At 45.4% G+C, this 19917-nt stretch overlaps 1 protein-coding gene across 9 annotated transcripts in view; it reads right to left on the reverse strand.

The window, feature by feature from the left end:
- Positions 1–19917, reverse strand: part of MAPK8IP3 (mitogen-activated protein kinase 8 interacting protein 3) — a 107429-nt gene that overhangs the window by 3570 nt on the left and 83942 nt on the right. For 7 of the 9 annotated variants that reach the window (XM_088452066.1, XM_088452071.1, XM_088452072.1 and 4 more), the window contains 9 exons: positions 10941–11126; positions 10363–10546; positions 10080–10199; positions 9716–9796; positions 6631–6698; positions 5092–5240; positions 4263–4434; positions 2936–3049; positions 2317–2355 (listed from right to left, as the gene is read on the reverse strand). In XM_088452066.1, coding sequence (XP_088308192.1) covers positions 2317–2355; positions 2936–3049; positions 4263–4434; positions 5092–5240; positions 6631–6698; positions 9716–9796; positions 10080–10199; positions 10363–10546; positions 10941–11126 — 1113 coding nt within the window. The remainder of the gene's footprint in view (positions 1–2316; positions 2356–2935; positions 3050–4262; positions 4435–5091; positions 5241–6630; positions 6699–9715; positions 9797–10079; positions 10200–10362; positions 10547–10940; positions 11127–19917) is intronic. The other 2 variants (XM_088452073.1, XM_088452069.1) reach the window with 1 other exon arrangement.

Consider the following 19917-nt stretch of genomic DNA (forward strand, 5'->3'; position numbering starts at 1 on the left):
TGGCGTTAAAAAGAAATGAAAAGTAAAAGACTGCTGGTTCCCGGGGCCTGAGTGCATGTACAGGGGGAGGAACAAGTTTTCAAACAAGTTTAGTTTGACTTTTGTGCTTGCTCCAGGTTTGGTGCCCTGTATGCCCCAAAGTATACCAGTGTCCCCCAGATAGGATGAAAGAGACAGATATTAGATTTTGTTATGTAGGAAATGTATAAATCCTTTGAGCAACAAATCAGATTCTAGCTATCATTTTATAGCATGTACTAGATAAACAACAGTAAGAATCGGATTGGTTGCTACAGACAACACCCCTCTTTAGTCTGAGTCTGTAAATGAAGCACAACAGAGCTTGGCGTGGAAAAAAGGTGTGTGTGTGTAAGTGTGTATGTGTAAGTGTGGGTGTGTGTATGTAAGTGTGAGTGTGGGTGGGTGTGTGTGAGTGTGGGTGTGTGTATGTAAGTGTGGGTGTGTGTGTAAGTGTGGGTGTGTGTGTATGTGTAAGTGTGGGTGTGTGTATGTAAGTGTGGGGGGGTGTAAATGTAAGTGTGTGTTGTATGTAAGTGTTGGTGTGTGTGTAAGTGTGGGTGTGTGTAAGTGTGTATGTAAGTAAGTGTGGGTGTGTGTAAGTGTGTGTGTAAGTGTGTGTGTAAGTGTGGGTGTGTGGGAGCGTGCGTGCGTGTGCTAATGGAACTACTTCCTGGCCTGCTGCCCATGACATATTTAAAATACCAAAATAGCTCACGTATGATATTATTTAACTGAGATCAACAATATGCCTGAAACACCAGCCAATAAAAAGATTACATGTTGAACCATCTGTCATTGTGAGATCCTGTTATAAAACAGGTTATCAGAAGCTTAGAACCATGAGAAAAACTAATCCATTGGTCTATACTGAAGTGCACGGCAAGCTATTTTATAATACCTAAAGTACACTAGAGAACATTTGTGGAAACTTTCACAGACAAGGGGATGATACCCATATCAACCAATCAGATTCTGTTATTGTTATAGCACAGGTGGGTATAGATTTACTGTTCTCCACTAGTTATGTGTGGACCCGTTTTCAGCAATGTCTAAAATATTTCAAGATGTGAAATCAAACATTCCGGCTGAAGCCCTCTAAGATTTGGACACTCTCCCCACAACATGACAGACACAAAATGACTGCAGCCCACAGCCATAGGGAAATATCAAAAGTGGTCACGATTTTTATCAGATAGTTGAGTCTAAGAAAAGTGTTAAACATATTTTTTTGCTGTAAAAAATAAATAAATTATTAATTATGTACATTACACATTACTAAGAACAAATATAGCATAAATAGAGAGGAGGCCAGATTATAGTTCATGGCTTGTAGGATATGGGCTTTTTCTATCAATAATGTCACTTTCTTACAATTAGAACCTGCAGAGGTTGGTTTGTAGTTGCAGCATGGTCTCAGATATCTGGATTTAGGGTTATCCCATTGTCGACACTGAATTATTTTTGTCAGTTAGGATACACTGCAAACATCGGCGCTGCGTGTGACCTAATCAGGCCCAAAATGTCTGTCTCTACTGTGTGCAGGCAATAGTTTCATTATAAAAGCAATCTACCTCATTCAGAAAAACATGCAGCAGGCTTGATCACAGCAAGTGCGACACTTAGGGGTATATTTACTAAAGTGCGGGTTTTTAGAAGTGGAGTTGTTGCCCATAGCAACCAATCAGTTTCTAGCTATTATCTTCTAGAAGGTGCTAGATAAAAAATAAGAAGAATCTGATTGGTTGAATCAGATAGGTGACCCCTTTATTTGTAGTCCTCAAGCCTAGAACAATATCTGGTCTCTTCTCTGGAAGATGCTTGTATGGTATGGAAAACTAAAACCGGGATTGGTATTCACTAAGAAAGATTAATTGGCCAAGTGATGGGATTATTAGCCTTAAACCTCGAGAAGATGATGTCACATTGTGATGATGTCATCAGTGCTGGACAGCCACGTACCACTGAAGTGCTTGTTCTAATCCCAATTTCCGATGGGCAACTGAGTAAATGGCTATAATTAAAGCTCTTAAACTTTGCACATTTCCTGCATTAGTTATGAGGTGATGCCAATAGTTTCAGCTTTGGTTACTGGAAAGCCATTGACTGTGACATAATCTTCAATACGTTCTTTAATTAGCACTTTTTAAATCTCACATACATACCACCACCCTTCCCCAGAAATTGGGAGATGCAGCCGTAGCTTAGTGAACACCACAGATTGATGAAAGGATGAGGATGGAGACAGGATGTGTTGGAAAGATGGGATGAGGTGAGACAGACTGGTTCTGCACTTACCCCTCAGCCCCAGCAGCTGGCCCCGGTGGAGGACTACCGCTAGCAGAGGTGGAAGGGTTGGAAGCAATCAATAGGCAGAGAAGGGGGGCGTGTGGGTAGGAGAAGGATAAAGCATGAAGAACACAAAAATAAGAAATTATTGGCAGGATTCTCAGGGAGGAAAATCTATATTTTGGGGTCGGTTATGGTGCAACTACGAAGAAGCTCCTCAGTCTATACATTACTAAGATAAAAGGTGGAACAGAATTTACTAATATGAGGTACTAGACTACTACTATATGGAATAGATACCCCTGGTAATGAGGTGTGCACATAGTCTGTTTAAGGCTTTACTCCTAATCTACAACCATCCTCTAATACAACTTAAATGCCCACCACCCTCCAGCCTTGTTTTCTCAGAATACTCTTGGTTATGGTTATAAGACTTTAGCACATTAGTTCGGCTACATTACTTACTAACAGCTGCCTGGACACACGTCATTATGTCTAATAATAATAATACATTGGGTCTGTTCCCCTGTTGCATTGGAGATGATTCTAGCATGTTGTGTTGAATCATGTCATGCAAAGCTCTCAGTCAGTGGTGCCCTTATTAGGCATCATCTCTTCCACAACTTACTTTCTGTCAGCGGTATGGAGATGACCACTCCATTTCCAGTTCCCACCCACAGCCGATTGCCGGCAATAAGCAGCGCTGTGATCCGTACAAATGAAAATCCCAGCTTCCCAGTGCCTGCAGATCAGAAAGAATTAGTCACAGCCGAGCGACAGATATTAGTGCACCAATACAGCCAGAGGTTGTTTAAGAGGCGCATTCTATGAATATCACAAAGCACTTTCATTTTGGTCTCGGGAAATACAAGGTGATCACCTGCTCCGCACTCTCGGGAGTTGCCTCAGCAAACTAGGAGCGCATCTGAGTGTGCGGAGAGGAGGATACATCTGGAGAGGCGCAAAAATGTTATCGCCAATCAAAAATCCAACATCTAATCCAGCATCTTTTTTGTTTATTATTATTTAATATCACGCCAACATATTATGAAGCGCTGTAGGCAGAATATTCGTCATTCACACCAGTCCCTACCAGAATACTTTTGGAGCACAGGAGGAGACCGGAGTACCTGGAGAAAGTCCATGCCGACACTGGGAGAATATACAAGCTGCGCAGAGATAGGGCCCTGGTTGGGAATTGAACTCATGACCCCAGTGCTGTGAGGCTAACCACTGTGCCACCATACTGCCTCTTTTTTGTGACTCAATGTAATGCTCAGTTTATCGTTTATGGTGTAAATGAATCCTGAGAGTGTGGGGACCTCAGGACTATCGTTATTGCATGTGGCACTTTTTCTTTATAGCAGACAAAAAAGCATAATGTTTCTCTGCCAAAGTGCCACTGGGAGGTACAAAAGGGCCCATTTATTAATGATCGATGGTATTACCGCCCATAATTGCATTACAAGATACGATCATAGCAAGGGAATGTATCATCCGGCACCCGCAGAGACAAGGGCTATGAAAGGAGCCCGTGCCTGCGATGTGCCCAGAGAGCTGTCGGGGCTACTGCACATGCGCAGACTGCACAAGTGCGAGAGATATTGCCGGGGGGAGGGTTCATATGGGACCCTCTCCCGGTAAGATTTGTGATGTGTAGCCCTTAGTCTACAATGGGCTAACGCCATCTTCAGATGACGTTAGCTGTTGGGGTCAATCTCCGGAATGCATCGTGTCTTCTTGTGTAGCAGAAATAGCCGTGCGCCCCTCCAATCTGCAAGGATCACCCCTAAAGATTAACCCCTCCCGTGCCTTGGTCACATTTAAATTACATAACTCCTCAAATTGGAATCTCATCTTCTCACTGCCCCCCAAAACTGGGCGCACGGGTGACGTTTATTTTTATACACGAGATGATGGCTGTTTACATGAGACCAGGATACGGCATCGCTCACCTAACATTTTACTGACATAAGGCTCAATATCTACATCCTGGAGGTGCTGGTGTGTGTGCGCATGGTACAGCCGCAGCGTGGAGTCCAGGCGAATGGATACCCATACCCCATCTCCAATCCATGCCAGCTGCCGCACCTGACTTTCTCTTCGGGGGTGGGCATCAAATGATTTCTGAAAGTCACATAGGGGGAAAAGTTCATGTAATTACAAAGTTTATGCTTCATTTATTTGATATCATACAAATATGGTCACAAACGCCATATATTTACTCCATTGTTCTCTTATGTTGGGGTTTTGACTGCAGACCCTGATAGACAATCTAATGTGTATGTTCGGTAATACAAACGGAAGCATTTACAGGGAAAGTAAACTTAAAATGCAGGTGGTAATAGTAAAAAACCCATTTCAGGGTACAGTATATCCTTTTTTCACTCTGTGTGTTTACAGTCACAGACAAAACGCCGGACAAATTGGGTGCGTTTATCCATATAGAGAAACTTTATTTGCTGTTAGTAAATACATTTGTTGTAGTTACATTTGCTATGCAGTTGAGTGTCAGCTATTGTTCTCTATAGTCAGCTGTTTTCTGCAGTGGGTGATTACCAGATGCTGGCTTTAGTGTCCCTTCAATAAGATTATCCCTGGTAGTCTGCTATGTATGTAAGATGCCAACTTTATTACAAATATCTTCAATCTCGATAACCTGCTGAAACGTTTACCTATGTCAGTGACTGTCATTAGTCGCTCTTCTATGTAAGGCAGATTGGCGTTTTAGGTTCGGTGGTCCTCTAACCTCAATATAACCAACCTGCCGATCTGGCCACGTACCTCTATTTGCATGGTTTTAGGTTGAATCACGTGTATTTTGTTCTTGTAGCCACACCAGACTCGGTCATAGACTACAGCCATGCAGCGGATGGAGTGATGGGTGTGCCCCAGGTCCATTAAATGATAATTACTGAGGTCCCATTGTCGGTCTTAAAAAAAAAAATGCATTCAGCAGTTTACAGTACCTGAGGTAGAGCAACTCAAATTCAGATTCTATTCCAAAATAAAACATTGGTTAAGCACATAAATACAATTAAAAATGGCCACCTACAGTTTTCCCTTCAACCCCTATGCCCACCACACGCTGAAGCTAGCGATCAGGCATTTCTGCTGAATTCGTGGATTTAGAGCCAGAAAAAGCTTCATTTTTCGCACTGAATTTTATTCACGGTATTTGGAGAACTACAACTAAATGAATTCAATCAGAACTCATTACAGTTATAGGAACATTTGCTCATTTATTTCGGGATGTAGTTAACATCCTGGTGGTCGGGATGCAGGCGCTCAGAATACCGCCGAGATCCCGTACCCCAACTCTTTATTTCACCCCAGAACATTTCACCAAGAATTATTGATCTTTACTTGGCATTGAAAGATACATTCATTTTTTATCAGTATATTTTCATAACTTCCAGGGGGTCGATTCACTTAGCTGTAAGCCGGCTCGCCCCGCGAGTAAGTGTGCGTATATGCCGCAGTTACGGTAGATCCACAGGACTGTGTACAAAATCGTCAAATTCAAGGTAAGATCGGTGCGAGTTGATGTGCCATTGTTGCCTTTACACGCTGTTTTAACGGCAGATCGCGGGGCATGAATCAGCCTATGTTCATCGTGATAACATGACTGCAGAACCTGGTGATTGATTTCCATATAATGGAGCTGACTCTGAGTCACAAGCAAGCCATAATGCGCACGGATCTTGCGGATTTCTACATACAGTGCATGTGCCAAAGAAAGAAATCAGCTTCTGGGCATGAGCCAGATCTGGTTTCTACCGATGGAGATCGCTAGGGCGTATGGATTGACCCATCTATCGGCGGGCCACACTATCTGTGAAATGAGGGTTTCTGGGTGGCGAACATGCGATCGCCCAGAACTCTTCCATCATGTGAGAGTGCCATGGGTGTGTAGTGGGCATGTCCAACGATTTCCTTGCTCAATCGTAGCGTGCGGACAGCGATGGTACGTCTGTGTCGGCCGGATGTTATTCACCCAGCATTGAGCTGGTGTACAGTCCTGATACAAATGATGATACTTGGGGACGTAAGAACGGTGGGTGGTATATTCTTATACATGCAGTCACACGGAATATTAGAATACATGGGCGGATTCTCGCACTAGCAGAAACTAGTAAGCAGGCTGCTGCCACACGGACAGGCGTCCGCAGATGCCTCTGACTCAGACTCAATGTCTGCTATGATCATGTGATAATGTTGTTTTTTTCTGATGAGTAACTAATAAATAATGAACATAAATGGGGTGTTCAAATATTTATTTTATATGTGTAGTCAAAAAGTTGAAAGGTACAAGGTCCTTACCTTCTCCCCTGTGGAAGATCGCCAGCGTTCCATCTGCTAGAGCTACTAGAACCCGTCCTTTCACGTGCCTGAGAAGTCATGAGATGACAGGGAACTTAGAAAGGTAGGTTGTATTTGGACCAATCAGACACGTGCATATCACACCGATCTTCATCATATCACTCATCCACAATCATTACTCGCACTGTAACAAGGATCATTCACAATCTGATTTATTTACAAGGAACATAGGCCCTGCTATTTGCGAGCGCTCGCTCTGAATCAGAGTGGGACATTTTTTTTTTACCGGCCTCCAGGCCGCTCGCTAAGCTGCGGGTGACCACCCACAGCTTTACCGGGCGGCCTGGCGATGGTCGCGATTATCGCGACAATCGGGCTTACGACGAGACCCTTGTGGTAGGGTCTCGTCCAGTGAACTTCCTGCTCTAATAGAGCAGGAAGTTCACTACTGACATCACGTGTGATGTCAGTAGGGCCGCCCACAAACGGCAGGCGTTCCTTCAGGAACGTCTCCGTTTGTCCAGCCACGCCCCCACGAGCTGTCAACCACAATCGATAGCCGCCCCGTCTTGTAGTGAGTCCCGCAGCGAGTGAAAATTCACTCGCTACGGGGCTCGCGCGTGCGCACTGCCCGGCCATCGACCCGCTTGCGAGCGCTATGCGCTTGCGAGCGGGTCTGAATCAGGCCCATAGCTCAGTAGGTAAGAGCTCTGTAGGAATGCAGAACCTAGTATCAAGCTTGCAACCTGGGGCAAGCCAGTTTGTTTAACCTGTCCCGTGCTCCTGAATTAGGCTGTAAGCTAAAACTGGAAGTACGAAAAAAATAGGTCTACATAAAAAAGTAATACATTACCGGTCTGTATGTAGAAGTAGTAACAAAAGCAAAGACACAGGAAAAAATACACAAATAAAACACACAAAAATCACCTTATAATGAACACTGAAGTGGTTGCATCAGAACGTATCACATATAATGCCTGCGGTGGACGCTGTGACAATGTTTGCGCAGTCGGGTGATGTTTTTGTACTGCGCATGCGTATGAGTCGCACCTCACATGTATCGTGATGGTTTACAGACGGTGGTCGTAGTGAGTAGTTGGACACAGGGCCTGATTCAGACCCATTCGCTATCTGCGTACGCTCGCTAGATGCCAAAGTGATGCCACGGGAAGCGATCGCTCGCCAAGGCATAAGCACACCCACCATGTCTTAGCGAGCGGCTACTTTGTGTATGCGTACGCCCAATTGCACAGGCAGAGCCGCCCACCAGCAACACGTCATCTCCAGGAAATGTATTAAAACATTGGTACATCGAGCACCATCGGATGTGAACGCAGTGCTTGAGGTAGCTTTACCCTACCGCAAGCATTGCGAGGAAATCAGTGTAAAAAAAAGGCAAGTGACGTGTACTATGACGCTGCCTGTTAATTATACAGGCCTCTAAAAACGGCGTTGAAACACTCAGGAACGCCTGCGTTCCCATCTCCAACCCCCCGTTATTAGAGTACTGCCCCTGTTACCACCCACAAACAGCCTCTCCTGTCACTCATTACCCTGGGCTGCCTTTGCTGGGCGAGCGATCGCAGTATGTAGTTCGTGCACGCGCAGAATGAAGTGTGCGCATGCGCGTACGCAGAACATCGGGCCGCTTGCGAACGCACAGCGCGAGCAAGCGGCTCTGAATCAGGCCCTCAGAGTGCAAGTCAAACATGGGCGTATCACAAGCGTTTTGTGGGCCTGAAGCAGCCAGCGACGGCATCTTTGTACACCGTTCCACTGGCCCTGGTCGGTTACATCTGACGGACATTCAGAGCAGCCATAGAGCTGCTCAGAAGTTCAATGTTTGACCAATGGCACGTCTTTGTACGCAAGCGGCGGATCAGAGATGCAGCCAATGGGTGGCTCTGTACAAGTTACAGAAGTTGCAGCATTACCATTCTCAGTACCGCTGCGTACAAAGACGGGATTATTGTCCAACTATGAATCAGGCCCATAATTTGAAAACCACAACATCCTGATCCTCTTTTATGAGGTGCACCAATAAACTACTAAGCTGTGGACAGGAGCACCTTAATGGATCTCCCAAAGCACATAAGAGTATAGGCCAGGTCCTACTAATGGCTTCAATAAGCCATGAGTCTGAGAGGAGTTGAAGACCTTGTGTGACACTTTTATGTGTGTTTAGCTTTATATTGTGCAGAGTGCATCTAGAAATATACTTCTTGGCTGAAGAAGTATACATGTCATAGGACCTTTTCAGTGGGGAAGAGCATTTGCCACCTGTGATAAAATAGTCCCCATTTACTGTGCCTCCTGTTTCATAAAAAGAGATACAAAATGAGCAATGTGCCCCTCTTTTCTCTCAACTTTTGGGGCTGGCGGAAACTATAGCAGGTGATCTCCAGGCCCGTGGTCATGTAGCTATAAAGGAAACCAGCCCTTGATATTTAGCACTGGATGAAGAATTGAGGTGGTACGCTGCCCACTCTTGAGTTTAAGAACTATATTGTCTCCTTAAAAGTATGGGACGATACGAGATCAGAGTTATTTTGCTGTGGCTGTGCAGAGAAAGGAACGGCTCTGAGAATGTGCCCTGTCCCCTCCTTTCTCTAATTGCAATAATCGCGCTCTGCAGAACATACTCTCATTTCTGCAGTGCTCTGTGACATGAAGACCAATGGTTCCGCACTTCAGCCGAAAGGTCTACACCCACTTCCTTCGCACTGGCTGTGAACGTTTCAGCTCCTCCAAAAGTGCAGCCATTTTGTTACAGCAAATCCTCTGCACCTTGGCAGAACTCTAGGTGCCTTTACGCATGGCAAAGTGCACAGCGGATCCAAATCTGTATTTGTACTGTGGAGATGCCTTTTTTTGGCTTTCATATTACCTCAGTGGCTTATACAGATATTATTTACAGAAGTTTCTACATATATTAGTGTCACTTGTATATTATATAAAGATAGAAATCAAATGCAGTCTTGGTGACTGTGTTACTGTACCACATAATAATGTTGTGACAACGCGTTGGTGGATAAGTCACAAATAAGGGCCTGCACAGATACCTACTGATGTTGTCTTTACTTACACAAGACTCAGCACTGAATCCTTTAGCTTTATAGAGTGCAGACACTTCTTCCAGTTGGAGACAGCAGAGTGAACATACAACCTGGGGCATAAAGACAGAATCTGCATTAGTGATCTATGCACGGACATTTTACATGGAAGGTGATGACTCTCATGAGAGGAAGAGGATGGCGATTTCCTGTCACAGTATGATCATATTCCATATTCTATTTTAGATGATCGGTTTTGATTTTTATACAAATAATATCAAAGTATATTCATGTCAGTGAAATGCGTTGATCTTCCCTCTGGCAGAGGAATGCGTTGTTTTCAGCAATAGCTGCATATCATTTCAGGGCAAATAATCTGGATTGAAGGTGACATACCAGCCATTCTGTGCTCCTAGCCACATTGTGGGTGCCGCACTAGTACCAGCTGGGGCCTCGTTGTTTGGCTCCACCTCTTGCTGTGCCGTGTTCACTTCAGGCTTTAGATGACCGTTCTCACTAGCATCGGGAATACAAAGATAAAAATGTGATTACACATTAATAAGAGGATTTGGGGTATTATTTAGCACCAAAAAAAGCTAATGTTTTTTTGTTAAGATCCCACTCTTCCACTGTAGCACTGAGTGGCTATGTGTAGACCTTACTTTAAGTGTGATTATACCTGCATAGTCTGCCATTGGTTACCGGGGCGGGATCGGTGAAGACATGTTCTGTTAGTGGTCCCGGTCGAACCTGCGTTGGTTCTGCTTCATTGGTTGAAGACTCTGGTACCTCTAGGGCTTCTGTAGCTTCTTCTGCTGATTGGTGCTGGTTGAGTTTCCCGTTACTTACCGTAGAGACCTCCCCTGGTAGGAAAGACCAGCGAAATGTTCCATTATTACTACAAAAGATCTTGTATAAATGAAATATTCATAGCTTAGATGAAAGCTATTTAAGGGCCACCTGACGCTCTGTGTTCATTTGATAACTAAATAATGTTGTTGAATCAAAGATGATAAACATGGAGAACATTTTAAAAAGGTAACCCTACTCCTACTCACAGAGGAGACAACCATTCATGAGAATGCAGCCAATCTGTACAGTAGGAACTAGTGCCCCATGCCTGGGTGATGTCATTTGTTCCAAGTGCAGTGATAGGCTGAGCACTGGTTCAATGTACAAAATGGCTGCCCCTATTGGGAATAGGTGACCGGTATACTTCTCTTTCATAAGGGGGATTAAGTAACCGACAATACTAACCTCGACTCTTGTCCAGGACAGGGGTATCACCGCGAGAAGAACAATTGCTCCGCGGCACATTGCATCTTGTGGCGCATCCCACAATAGTGATTCCTGCCAAGACTCCATCAGTGTCACCTGAATCCTCTGGGTTAACATCCCCCTCTAGGAAAATCTCACCCGGTGGGTAATCACTGTCGCTGGCAGCTGCAGAACACAACCATATGAACAGGGCTTAGTAAAAGTACAGTGTGATAATTATTATTCTTTCAGTCCCACAACAGCAGCATATTATCTAGCTGCACGAGTACATCTAACAGAGGTAAAGCTATTACAGGATGTGTTATAGCGATAGGATTATAGTCTCACAATATTACCTATAAGCGATGCAATTCGCCCTTCCCAGGCCTCATCTCCTCCAGCTTCTATTTCTTTCTCTGTGTGTGTAACTATTCCCTCTACTAACTCTTCCCTTCTTACATCTGTCCTTATTAAACTCACCAATCCATCAAGCCCCCTTTCCCCATCCACTTACCGCCCATCCCTGTTTTATCTATGTAACCCTTCTTCCTCCAACACCCCACATACTTATTTTAACTTTCAACAAGTGCTATCCTTGGCCATAAATCATCAGCTGTCCAGTTATATGGTCACTTTTAGCCTCACTTCTTAATATGTTATATCTTACTAGCCAATGTGTTGAACGATAACTACCCCTGAGCCAAAACCAAATCAGGTACTCAGCTGTCAGGAGTAGTGTCAGACTTAAGCTGGGAACACACTATACAATCTATCGCCCGACATTTATACGCGGATTGGACACATCGTTTAGTGTGTATGCCAGAGGATCACAAACTCCGCCATTACAGTCCAGGCTTTAAGGATAGCCATGCTTGAGCCCAGATGGTTAAATCAATTTGACTGAGGTACTAATTAAGTCACCTGTGCTCAAGCATGGCTATCCTTAAAATCTGAACTGTAATGGCAGAGCTTGGGAACCTCTGGTGTAGTATGTACGGTGGCGTGAAGTATCGTTACTTTGCATGGCTGAGTCACACCATCGTTAGGCGTGTACACAGCTATAGAGGCAGGAACAACAAAAATCTCAGTATTGTCACTAGTCCTCAGACCTCTCATCATGTGCTCATTCCCTGATGCAGCTGCCTGTCTGTCACTGTGGTAACTATTAGATTCTGACTGAGGAGCTGAGACTGAGCACAGCTGCTTTATATACTGACCTGTAACACTCACAGCTTGCTGGTTATAGTCTGTCATTGTTCTTATTCCAGCCGTGCTCCTGATTGGTCCCAGCTTGTTTTACTCTGCCTGTTATTATTCTCAGTTATGGCTACTCTGTCTGACGTTACCCCGACACAGATTGTTTACTGACTACTCTGTTGCCATCAGCCCTGACCATTGCTAATATACTATTTTGCTCCCGAGCCGCCAGCCCTGACCATTGCTAATATACTGTTTTGCTCCTGAGCCGCCAGCCTTGACCATTACTAATATACTGTTTTGCTCCTGAGCCACCAGGCCTGACCATTGCTAATATACTGTTTTGCTCCTGAGCCGCCAGCCCTGACCATTGCTAATATACTGTTTTGCTCCTGAGCCGCCAGCCCTGACCATTGCTAATATACTGTTTTGCTCCTGAGCCGCCAGCCCTGACTATTGCTAATATACTGTTTTGCTCCTGAGCCACCAGACCTGACCATTGCTAATATACTGTTTTGCTCCGGAGCCGCCAGCCCTGACCATTGCTAATATACTGTTTTGCTCCTGAGCCGCCAGCCCTGACCATTGCTAATATACTGTTTTGCTCCGGAGCCGCCAGCCCTGACCATTGCTAATATACTATTTTGCTCTGGAGCCGCCAGCCCTAACTATTGCTAATATACTATTTTGCTCCTGAGCCACCAGCCCTGACCATTACTAATATACTGTTTTGCTCCTGAGCCGCCAGCCCTGACCATTACTAATATACTGTTTTGCGCCTGAGCCGCCAGCCCTGACCATTGCTAATATACTATTTTGCTCCTGAGCCGCCAGCCCTGACCATTGCTAATATACTGTTTTGCTCCTGAGCTGCCAGCCCTGACCATTACTAATATACTGTTTTGCTCCCGAGCCGCCAGCCCTGACCATTGCTAATATACTATTTTGCTCCCGAGCCGCCAGCCCTGACCATTGCTAATATACTGGTTTGCTCCTGAGCCGCCAGCCCTGACCATTGCTAATATACTGTTTTGCTCCGGAGCCGCCAGCCCTGACCATTGCTAATATACTATTTTGCTCCCGAGCCGCCAGCCCTGACCATTGCTAATATACTGTTTTGCTCCTGAGCCGCCAGCCTTGACCATTACTAATATACTGTTTTGCTCCTGAGCCACCAGACCTGACCATTGCTAATATACTGTTTTGCTCCTGAGCCGCCAGCCCTGACCATTACTAATATACTGTTTTGCTCCTGAGCCGCCAGCCCTGACCATTACTAATATACTGTTTTGCTCCCGAGCCGCCAGCCCTGACCATTGCTAATATACTATTTTGCTCCCGAGCTGCCAGCCCTGACCATTGCTAATATACTGTTTTGCTCCTGAGCCACCAGCCCTGACCATTACTAATATACTGTTTTGCTCCTGAGCCGCCAGCCCTGACCATTGCTAATATACTGTTTTGCTCCTGAGCCGCCAGCCCTGACCATTGCTAATATACTGTTTTGCTCCTGAGCCGCCAGCCCTGACCATTGCTAATATACTGTTTTGCTCCGGAGCCGCCAGCCCTGACCATTGCTAATATACTGTTTTGCTCCTGAGCCGCCAGCCCTGACCATTGCTAATATACTGTTTTGCTCCTGAGCCGCCAGCCCTGACCATTACTAATATACTGTTTTGCTCCCGAGCCGCCAGCCCTGACCATTACTAATATACTGTTTTGCTCCTGAGCCGCCAGCCCTGACCATTACTAATATACTGTTTTGCTCCTGAGCCGCCAGCCCTGACCATTGCTAATATACTATTTTGCTCCTGAGCCGCCAGCCCTGACCATTGCTAATATACTATTTTGCTCCTGAGCCGCCAGCCCTGACCATTGCTAATATACTATTTTGCTCCCGAGCCGCCAGCCCTGACCATTATTAATATACTGTTTTGCTCCTGAGCCGCCAGCCCTGACCATTACTAATATACTGTTTTGCTCCTGAGCCGCCAGCCCTGACAATTACTAATATACTGTTTTGCTCCCGAGCCGCCAGCCCTGACCATTACTAATATACTGTTTTGCTCCTGAGCCGCCAGCCCTGACCATTACTAATATACTATTAAGCTCCTCAGCCGCCAGCCCTGACCATTGCTAATATACTGTTTTGCTCCTCAGCCGCCAGCCCTGACCATTGCTAATATACTGTTTTGCTCCTGAGCCGCCAGCCCTGACCATTGCTAATATACTGTTTTGCTCCTGAGCCGCCAGCCCTGACCATTACTAATATACTGTGTTGCTCCTCAGCCGCCAGCCCTGACCATTACTAATATACTGTTTTGCTCCTGAGCCGCCAGCCCTGACCATTGCTAATATACTGTTTTGCTCCTGAGCGCGAGCCCTGACCATTGCTAATATACTATTTTGCTCCGGAGCCGCCAGCCCTGACTATTGCTAATATACTATTTTGCTCCTGAGCCACCAGCCCTGACCATTTGCTGGTTTTACCATGTTGTTAGCCGCTTGTTTCTGAACTCTGCTCCATTTCTAACTATCCATTGAACTGTTATTCAGTATTGATCTGTTCACTCCTCTAGTAGTATATTCCATTTGCTGTATGTGGAGTGGTGGTTGGTAACTTATCTCATACCTACATATACTGTACTGTATATTTGCTGAGTGCACTGGCTTGTTGTAAACTTGTACTGCCTGCATTAAGTCATGGGGGCAACAGAGTACCGGTGAGCATATTGCACTCTATAGGAAAGGGTTGGTTATGGAGACTCGTTCTATAGGTTTATACACATACTGGCTGCAGTCAGCCACAATCTGCAGGTCATCGACAAATCTGCAAAACTTTAGGGGAACAGCTATCACATCTTGGAGAGAGATAATTTAACAAACAATCAGCTTCTAAAGCCGGGTACACACTAGACAATATGTCGTCCGATCCACATATCGTCCACATCGGGCAGTGTGTACCCGCTATGTTGCTAACGATGCGAGCTGTATGTAGATCCGAAGGGCGATATCGTCAGCGAGGGCCATGCTGCCGAATGAAGCATGGCCCCCGCTGTCGCGCCGTCGATGCCGGCATCGGCAAGTGTGTAAGCACTTCCTGATGCCGGCAACCCTGCCGGGACCCGTCGCATGACACATCAGCTGGGTACACATCTTTAAGTGTGTAGCCATCATAACTGTCATTTTACAGGCTGTGCTAGAAAAGAGACCATCAGAAGCTGATTGGTTGCTATGAGCAACTTCTCCACTTTATCTCTCTCCAAGATTTGATACATCTCCCCCTAAGGTTCTCATTGTACAAGTCTACATTTTGTATTTATGACACGCGTGAGTCTAACAGGAAACGCATGCACGGTGACAACATCACATTGCAGTCCTGCCAGCTACCATTTTACAACCAGTTGCTGATGGATGTTGTATTTTTAAGTTTCTCTAAATAATGCTGCTGGGTCTCGCTTCATCTATGTCTTATATTAATTGTCAGAGTGACAGGACTTGTGAGTGTGCTAATTGCTTTCATCACATTTGTGTATTTTTATGTTTTTAGCTTGAAATGTGCTTATGCCACAAAATGAAATGTACATTAATGCACGTAGCATGGCCCAAATAAGAAAACGCCCCTTTCCCCTCAACTTGCACCCTTACAGATACAATTTGGCACATTAAAACCAGGCACATTTATGCACGTAGCATGGCCCCAATAAGAAAACGCCCCTTTCCCCTCAGCTTGCACTCTTACAGATACCATTTGGCACATTAAAACCAGGCACATTAATACACCTAGCATGGCCCAAATAAGAAAACGCCACTTTCCCCTAAGCTTGCATCCTTACAGATACCATTTGGCACATTAAAACCAGGCACATTAATGCACCTAGCATGGCCCAAATAAGAAAACGCCACTTTCCCCTCAGCTTGCACCCTTACAGATACCATTTGGCACATTAAAACCAGGCACATTTATGCACGTAGCATGGCCCCAATAAGAAAACGCCCCTTTCCCCTCAGCTTGCATCCTTACAGATACCATTTGGCACATTAAAACCAGGCACATTTATGCACCTAGCATGGCCCAAATAAGAAAACGCCCCTTTCCTCTCAGCTTGCACCCTTGCAGATACCATTTGGCACATTAAAGCCAGGCACATTTATGCACCTAGCATGGCCCAAATAAGAAAACGCCACTTTCCCCTCAGCTTGCACCCTTGCAGATACCATTTGGCACATTAAAACCAGGCACATTAATGCACGTAGCATGGCCCAAATAAGAAAACGCCTCTTTCACCTCAGCTTACATCCTTACAGATACCATTTGGCACATTAAAACCAGGCACATTTATGCACCTAGCATGGCCCAAATAAGAAAACGCCCCTTTCCCCTCAGCTTGCACCCTTGCAGATACCATTTGGCACATTAAAACCAGGCACATTTATGCACCTAGCATGGCCCAAATAAGAAAACGCCACTTTCCCCTCAGCTTGCACCCTTGCAGATACCATTTGGCACACTAAAACCAGGCACATTTATGCACCTAGCATGGCCCAAATAAGAAAACGCCCCTTTCCCCTCAGCTTGCACCCTTGCAGATACCATTTGGCACATTAAAACCAGGCACATTAATGCACGTAGCATGGCCCAAATAAGAAAACGCCCCTTTCCCCTCAGCTTGCATCCTTACAGATACCATTTGGCACATTAAAACCAGGCACATTTATTCACCTAGCATGGCCCAAATAAGAAAACGCCCCTTTCCCCTCACCTTGCACCCTTGCAGATACCATTTGGCACATTAAAGCCAGGCACATTTATGCACGTAGCATGGCCCAAATAAGAAAACGCCCCTTTCCCCTCAACTTGCACCCTTACAGATACAATTTGGCCCATTAAAACCAGGCACATTTATGCACGTAGCATGGCCCCAATAAGAAAACGCCCCTTTCCCCTCAGCTTGCACCCTTACAGATACCATTTGGCACATTAAAACCAGGCACATTAATGCACCTAGCATGGCCCAAATAAGAAAACGCCACTTTCCCCTCAGCTTGCATCCTTACAGATACCATTTGGCACATTAAAACCAGGCACATTAATGCACCTAGCATGGCCCAAATAAGAAAACGCCACTTTCCCCTCAGCTTGCACCCTTACAGATACCATTTGGCACATTAAAACCAGGCACATTTATGCACGTAGCATGGCCCCAATAAGAAAACGCCCCTTTCCCCTCAGCTTGCATCCTTACAGATACCATTTGGCACATTAAAACCAGGCACATTTATGCACCTAGCATGGCCCAAATAAGAAAACGCCCCTTTCCCCTCAGCTTGCACCCTTGCAGATACCATTTGGCACATTAAAGCCAGGCACATTTATGCACCTAGCATGGCCCAAATAAGAAAACGCCACTTTCCCCTCAGCTTGCACCCTTGCAGATACCATTTGGCACATTAAAACCAGGCACATTAATGCACGTAGCATGGCCCAAATAAGAAAACGCCCCTTTCCCCTCAGCTTGCATCCTTACAGATACCATTTGGCACATTAAAACCAGGCACATTTATGCACCTAGCATGGCCCAAATAAGAAAACGCCAATTTCCCCTCAGCTTGCACCCTTGCAGATACCATTTGGCACATTAAAACCAGGCACATTTATGCACCTAGCATGGCCCAAATAAGAAAACGCCACTTTCCCCTCAGCTTGCACCCTTGCAGATACCATTTGGCACACTAAAACCAGGCACATTTATGCACCTAGCATGGCCCAAATAAGAAAACGCCCCTTTCCCCTCAGCTTGCACCCTTGCAGATACCATTTGGCACATTAAAACCAGGCACATTAATGCACGTAGCATGGCCCAAATAAGAAAACGCCCCTTTCCCTTCAGCTTGCATCCTTACAGATACCATTTGGCACATTAAAACCAGGCACATTTATGCACCTAGCATGGCCCAAATAAGAAAACACCCCTTTCCCCTCAGCTTGCACCCTTGCAGATACCATTTGGCACATTAAAACCAGGCACATTAATGCACCTAGCATGGCCCAAATAAGAAAACGCCACTTTCCCCTCAGCTTGCACCCTTACAGATACCATTTGGCACATTAAAACCAGGCACATTTATGCACGTAGCATGGCCCCAATAAGAAAACGCCCCTTTCCCCTCAGCTTGCATCCTTACAGATACCATTTGGCACATTAAAACCAGGCACATTTATTCACCTAGCATGGCCCAAATAAGAAAACGCCCCTTTCCCCTCAGCTTGCACCCTTGCAGATACCATTTGGCACATTAAAGCCAGGCACATTTATGCACCTAGCATGGCCCAAATAAGAAAACGCCACTTTCCCCTCAGCTTGCACCCTTGCAGATACCATTTGGCACATTAAAACCAGGCACATTTATGCACCTAGCATGGCCCAAATAAGAAAACGCCCCTTTCCCCTCAGCTTGCACCCTTGCAGATACCATTTGGCACATTAAAACCAGGCACATTTATGCACCTAGCATGGCCCAAATAAGAAAACGCCACTTTCCCCTCAACTTGCACCCTTACAGATACAATTTGGCACATTAAAACCAGGCACATTTATGCACGTAGCATGGCCCCAATAAGAAAACGCCCCTTTCCCCTCAGCTTGCACCCTTACAGATACCATTTGGCACATTAAAACCAGGCACATTAATGCACCTAGCATGGCCCAAATAAGAAAACGCCACTTTCCCCTCAGCTTGCACCCTTACAGATACCATTTGGCACATTAAAACCAGGCACATTTATGCACGTAGCATGGCCCCAATAAGAAAACGCCCCTTTCCCCTCAGCTTGCATCCTTACAGATACCATTTGGCACATTAAAACCAGGCACATTTATGCACCTAGCATGGCCCAAATAAGAAAACGCCCCTTTCCCCTCAGCTTGCACCCTTGCAGATACCATTTGGCACATTAAAGCCAGGCACATTTATGCACCTAGCATGGCCCAAATAAGAAAACGCCACTTTCCCCTCAGCTTGCACCCTTACAGATACCATTTGGCACATTAAAACCAGGCACATTTATGCACCTAGCATGGCCCCAATAAGAAAACGCCCCTTTCCCCTCAGCTTGCATCCTTACAGATACCATTTGGCACATTAAAACCAGGCACATTTATTCACCTAGCATGGCCCAAATAAGAAAACGCCACTTTCCCCTCAGCTTGCACCCTTGCAGATACCATTTGGCACATTAAAACCAGGCACATTAATGCACGTAGCATGGCCCAAATAAGAAAACGCCCCTTTCCCCTCAGCTTGCATCCTTACAGATACCATTTGGCACATTAAAACCAGGCACATTTATGCACCTAGCATGGCCCAAATAAGAAAACGCCCCTTTCTCCTCAGCTTGCACCCTTGCAGATACCATTTGGCACATTAAAACCAGGCACATTTATGCACCTAGCATGGCCCAAATAAGAAAACGCCCCTTTCCCCTCAACTTGCACCCTTACAGATACAATTTGGCACATTAAAACCAGGCACATTTATGCACGTAGCATGGCCCCAATAAGAAAACGCCCCTTTCCCCTCAGCTTGCACCCTTACAGATACCATTTGGCACATTAAAACCAGGCACATTAATGCACCTAGCATGGCCCAAATAAGAAAACGCCACTTTCCCCTCAGCTTGCATCCTTACAGATACCATTTGGCACATTAAAACCAGGCACATTAATGCACCTAGCATGGCCCAAATAAGAAAACGCCACTTTCCCCTCAGCTTGCACCC

The sequence above is a fragment of the Taudactylus pleione genome, unplaced genomic scaffold (assembly GCF_031769625.1).
Source record: "Taudactylus pleione unplaced genomic scaffold, aTauple2 ptg000032l, whole genome shotgun sequence".
Classification (NCBI taxonomy): Eukaryota; Metazoa; Chordata; class Amphibia; order Anura; family Myobatrachidae; genus Taudactylus; species Taudactylus pleione.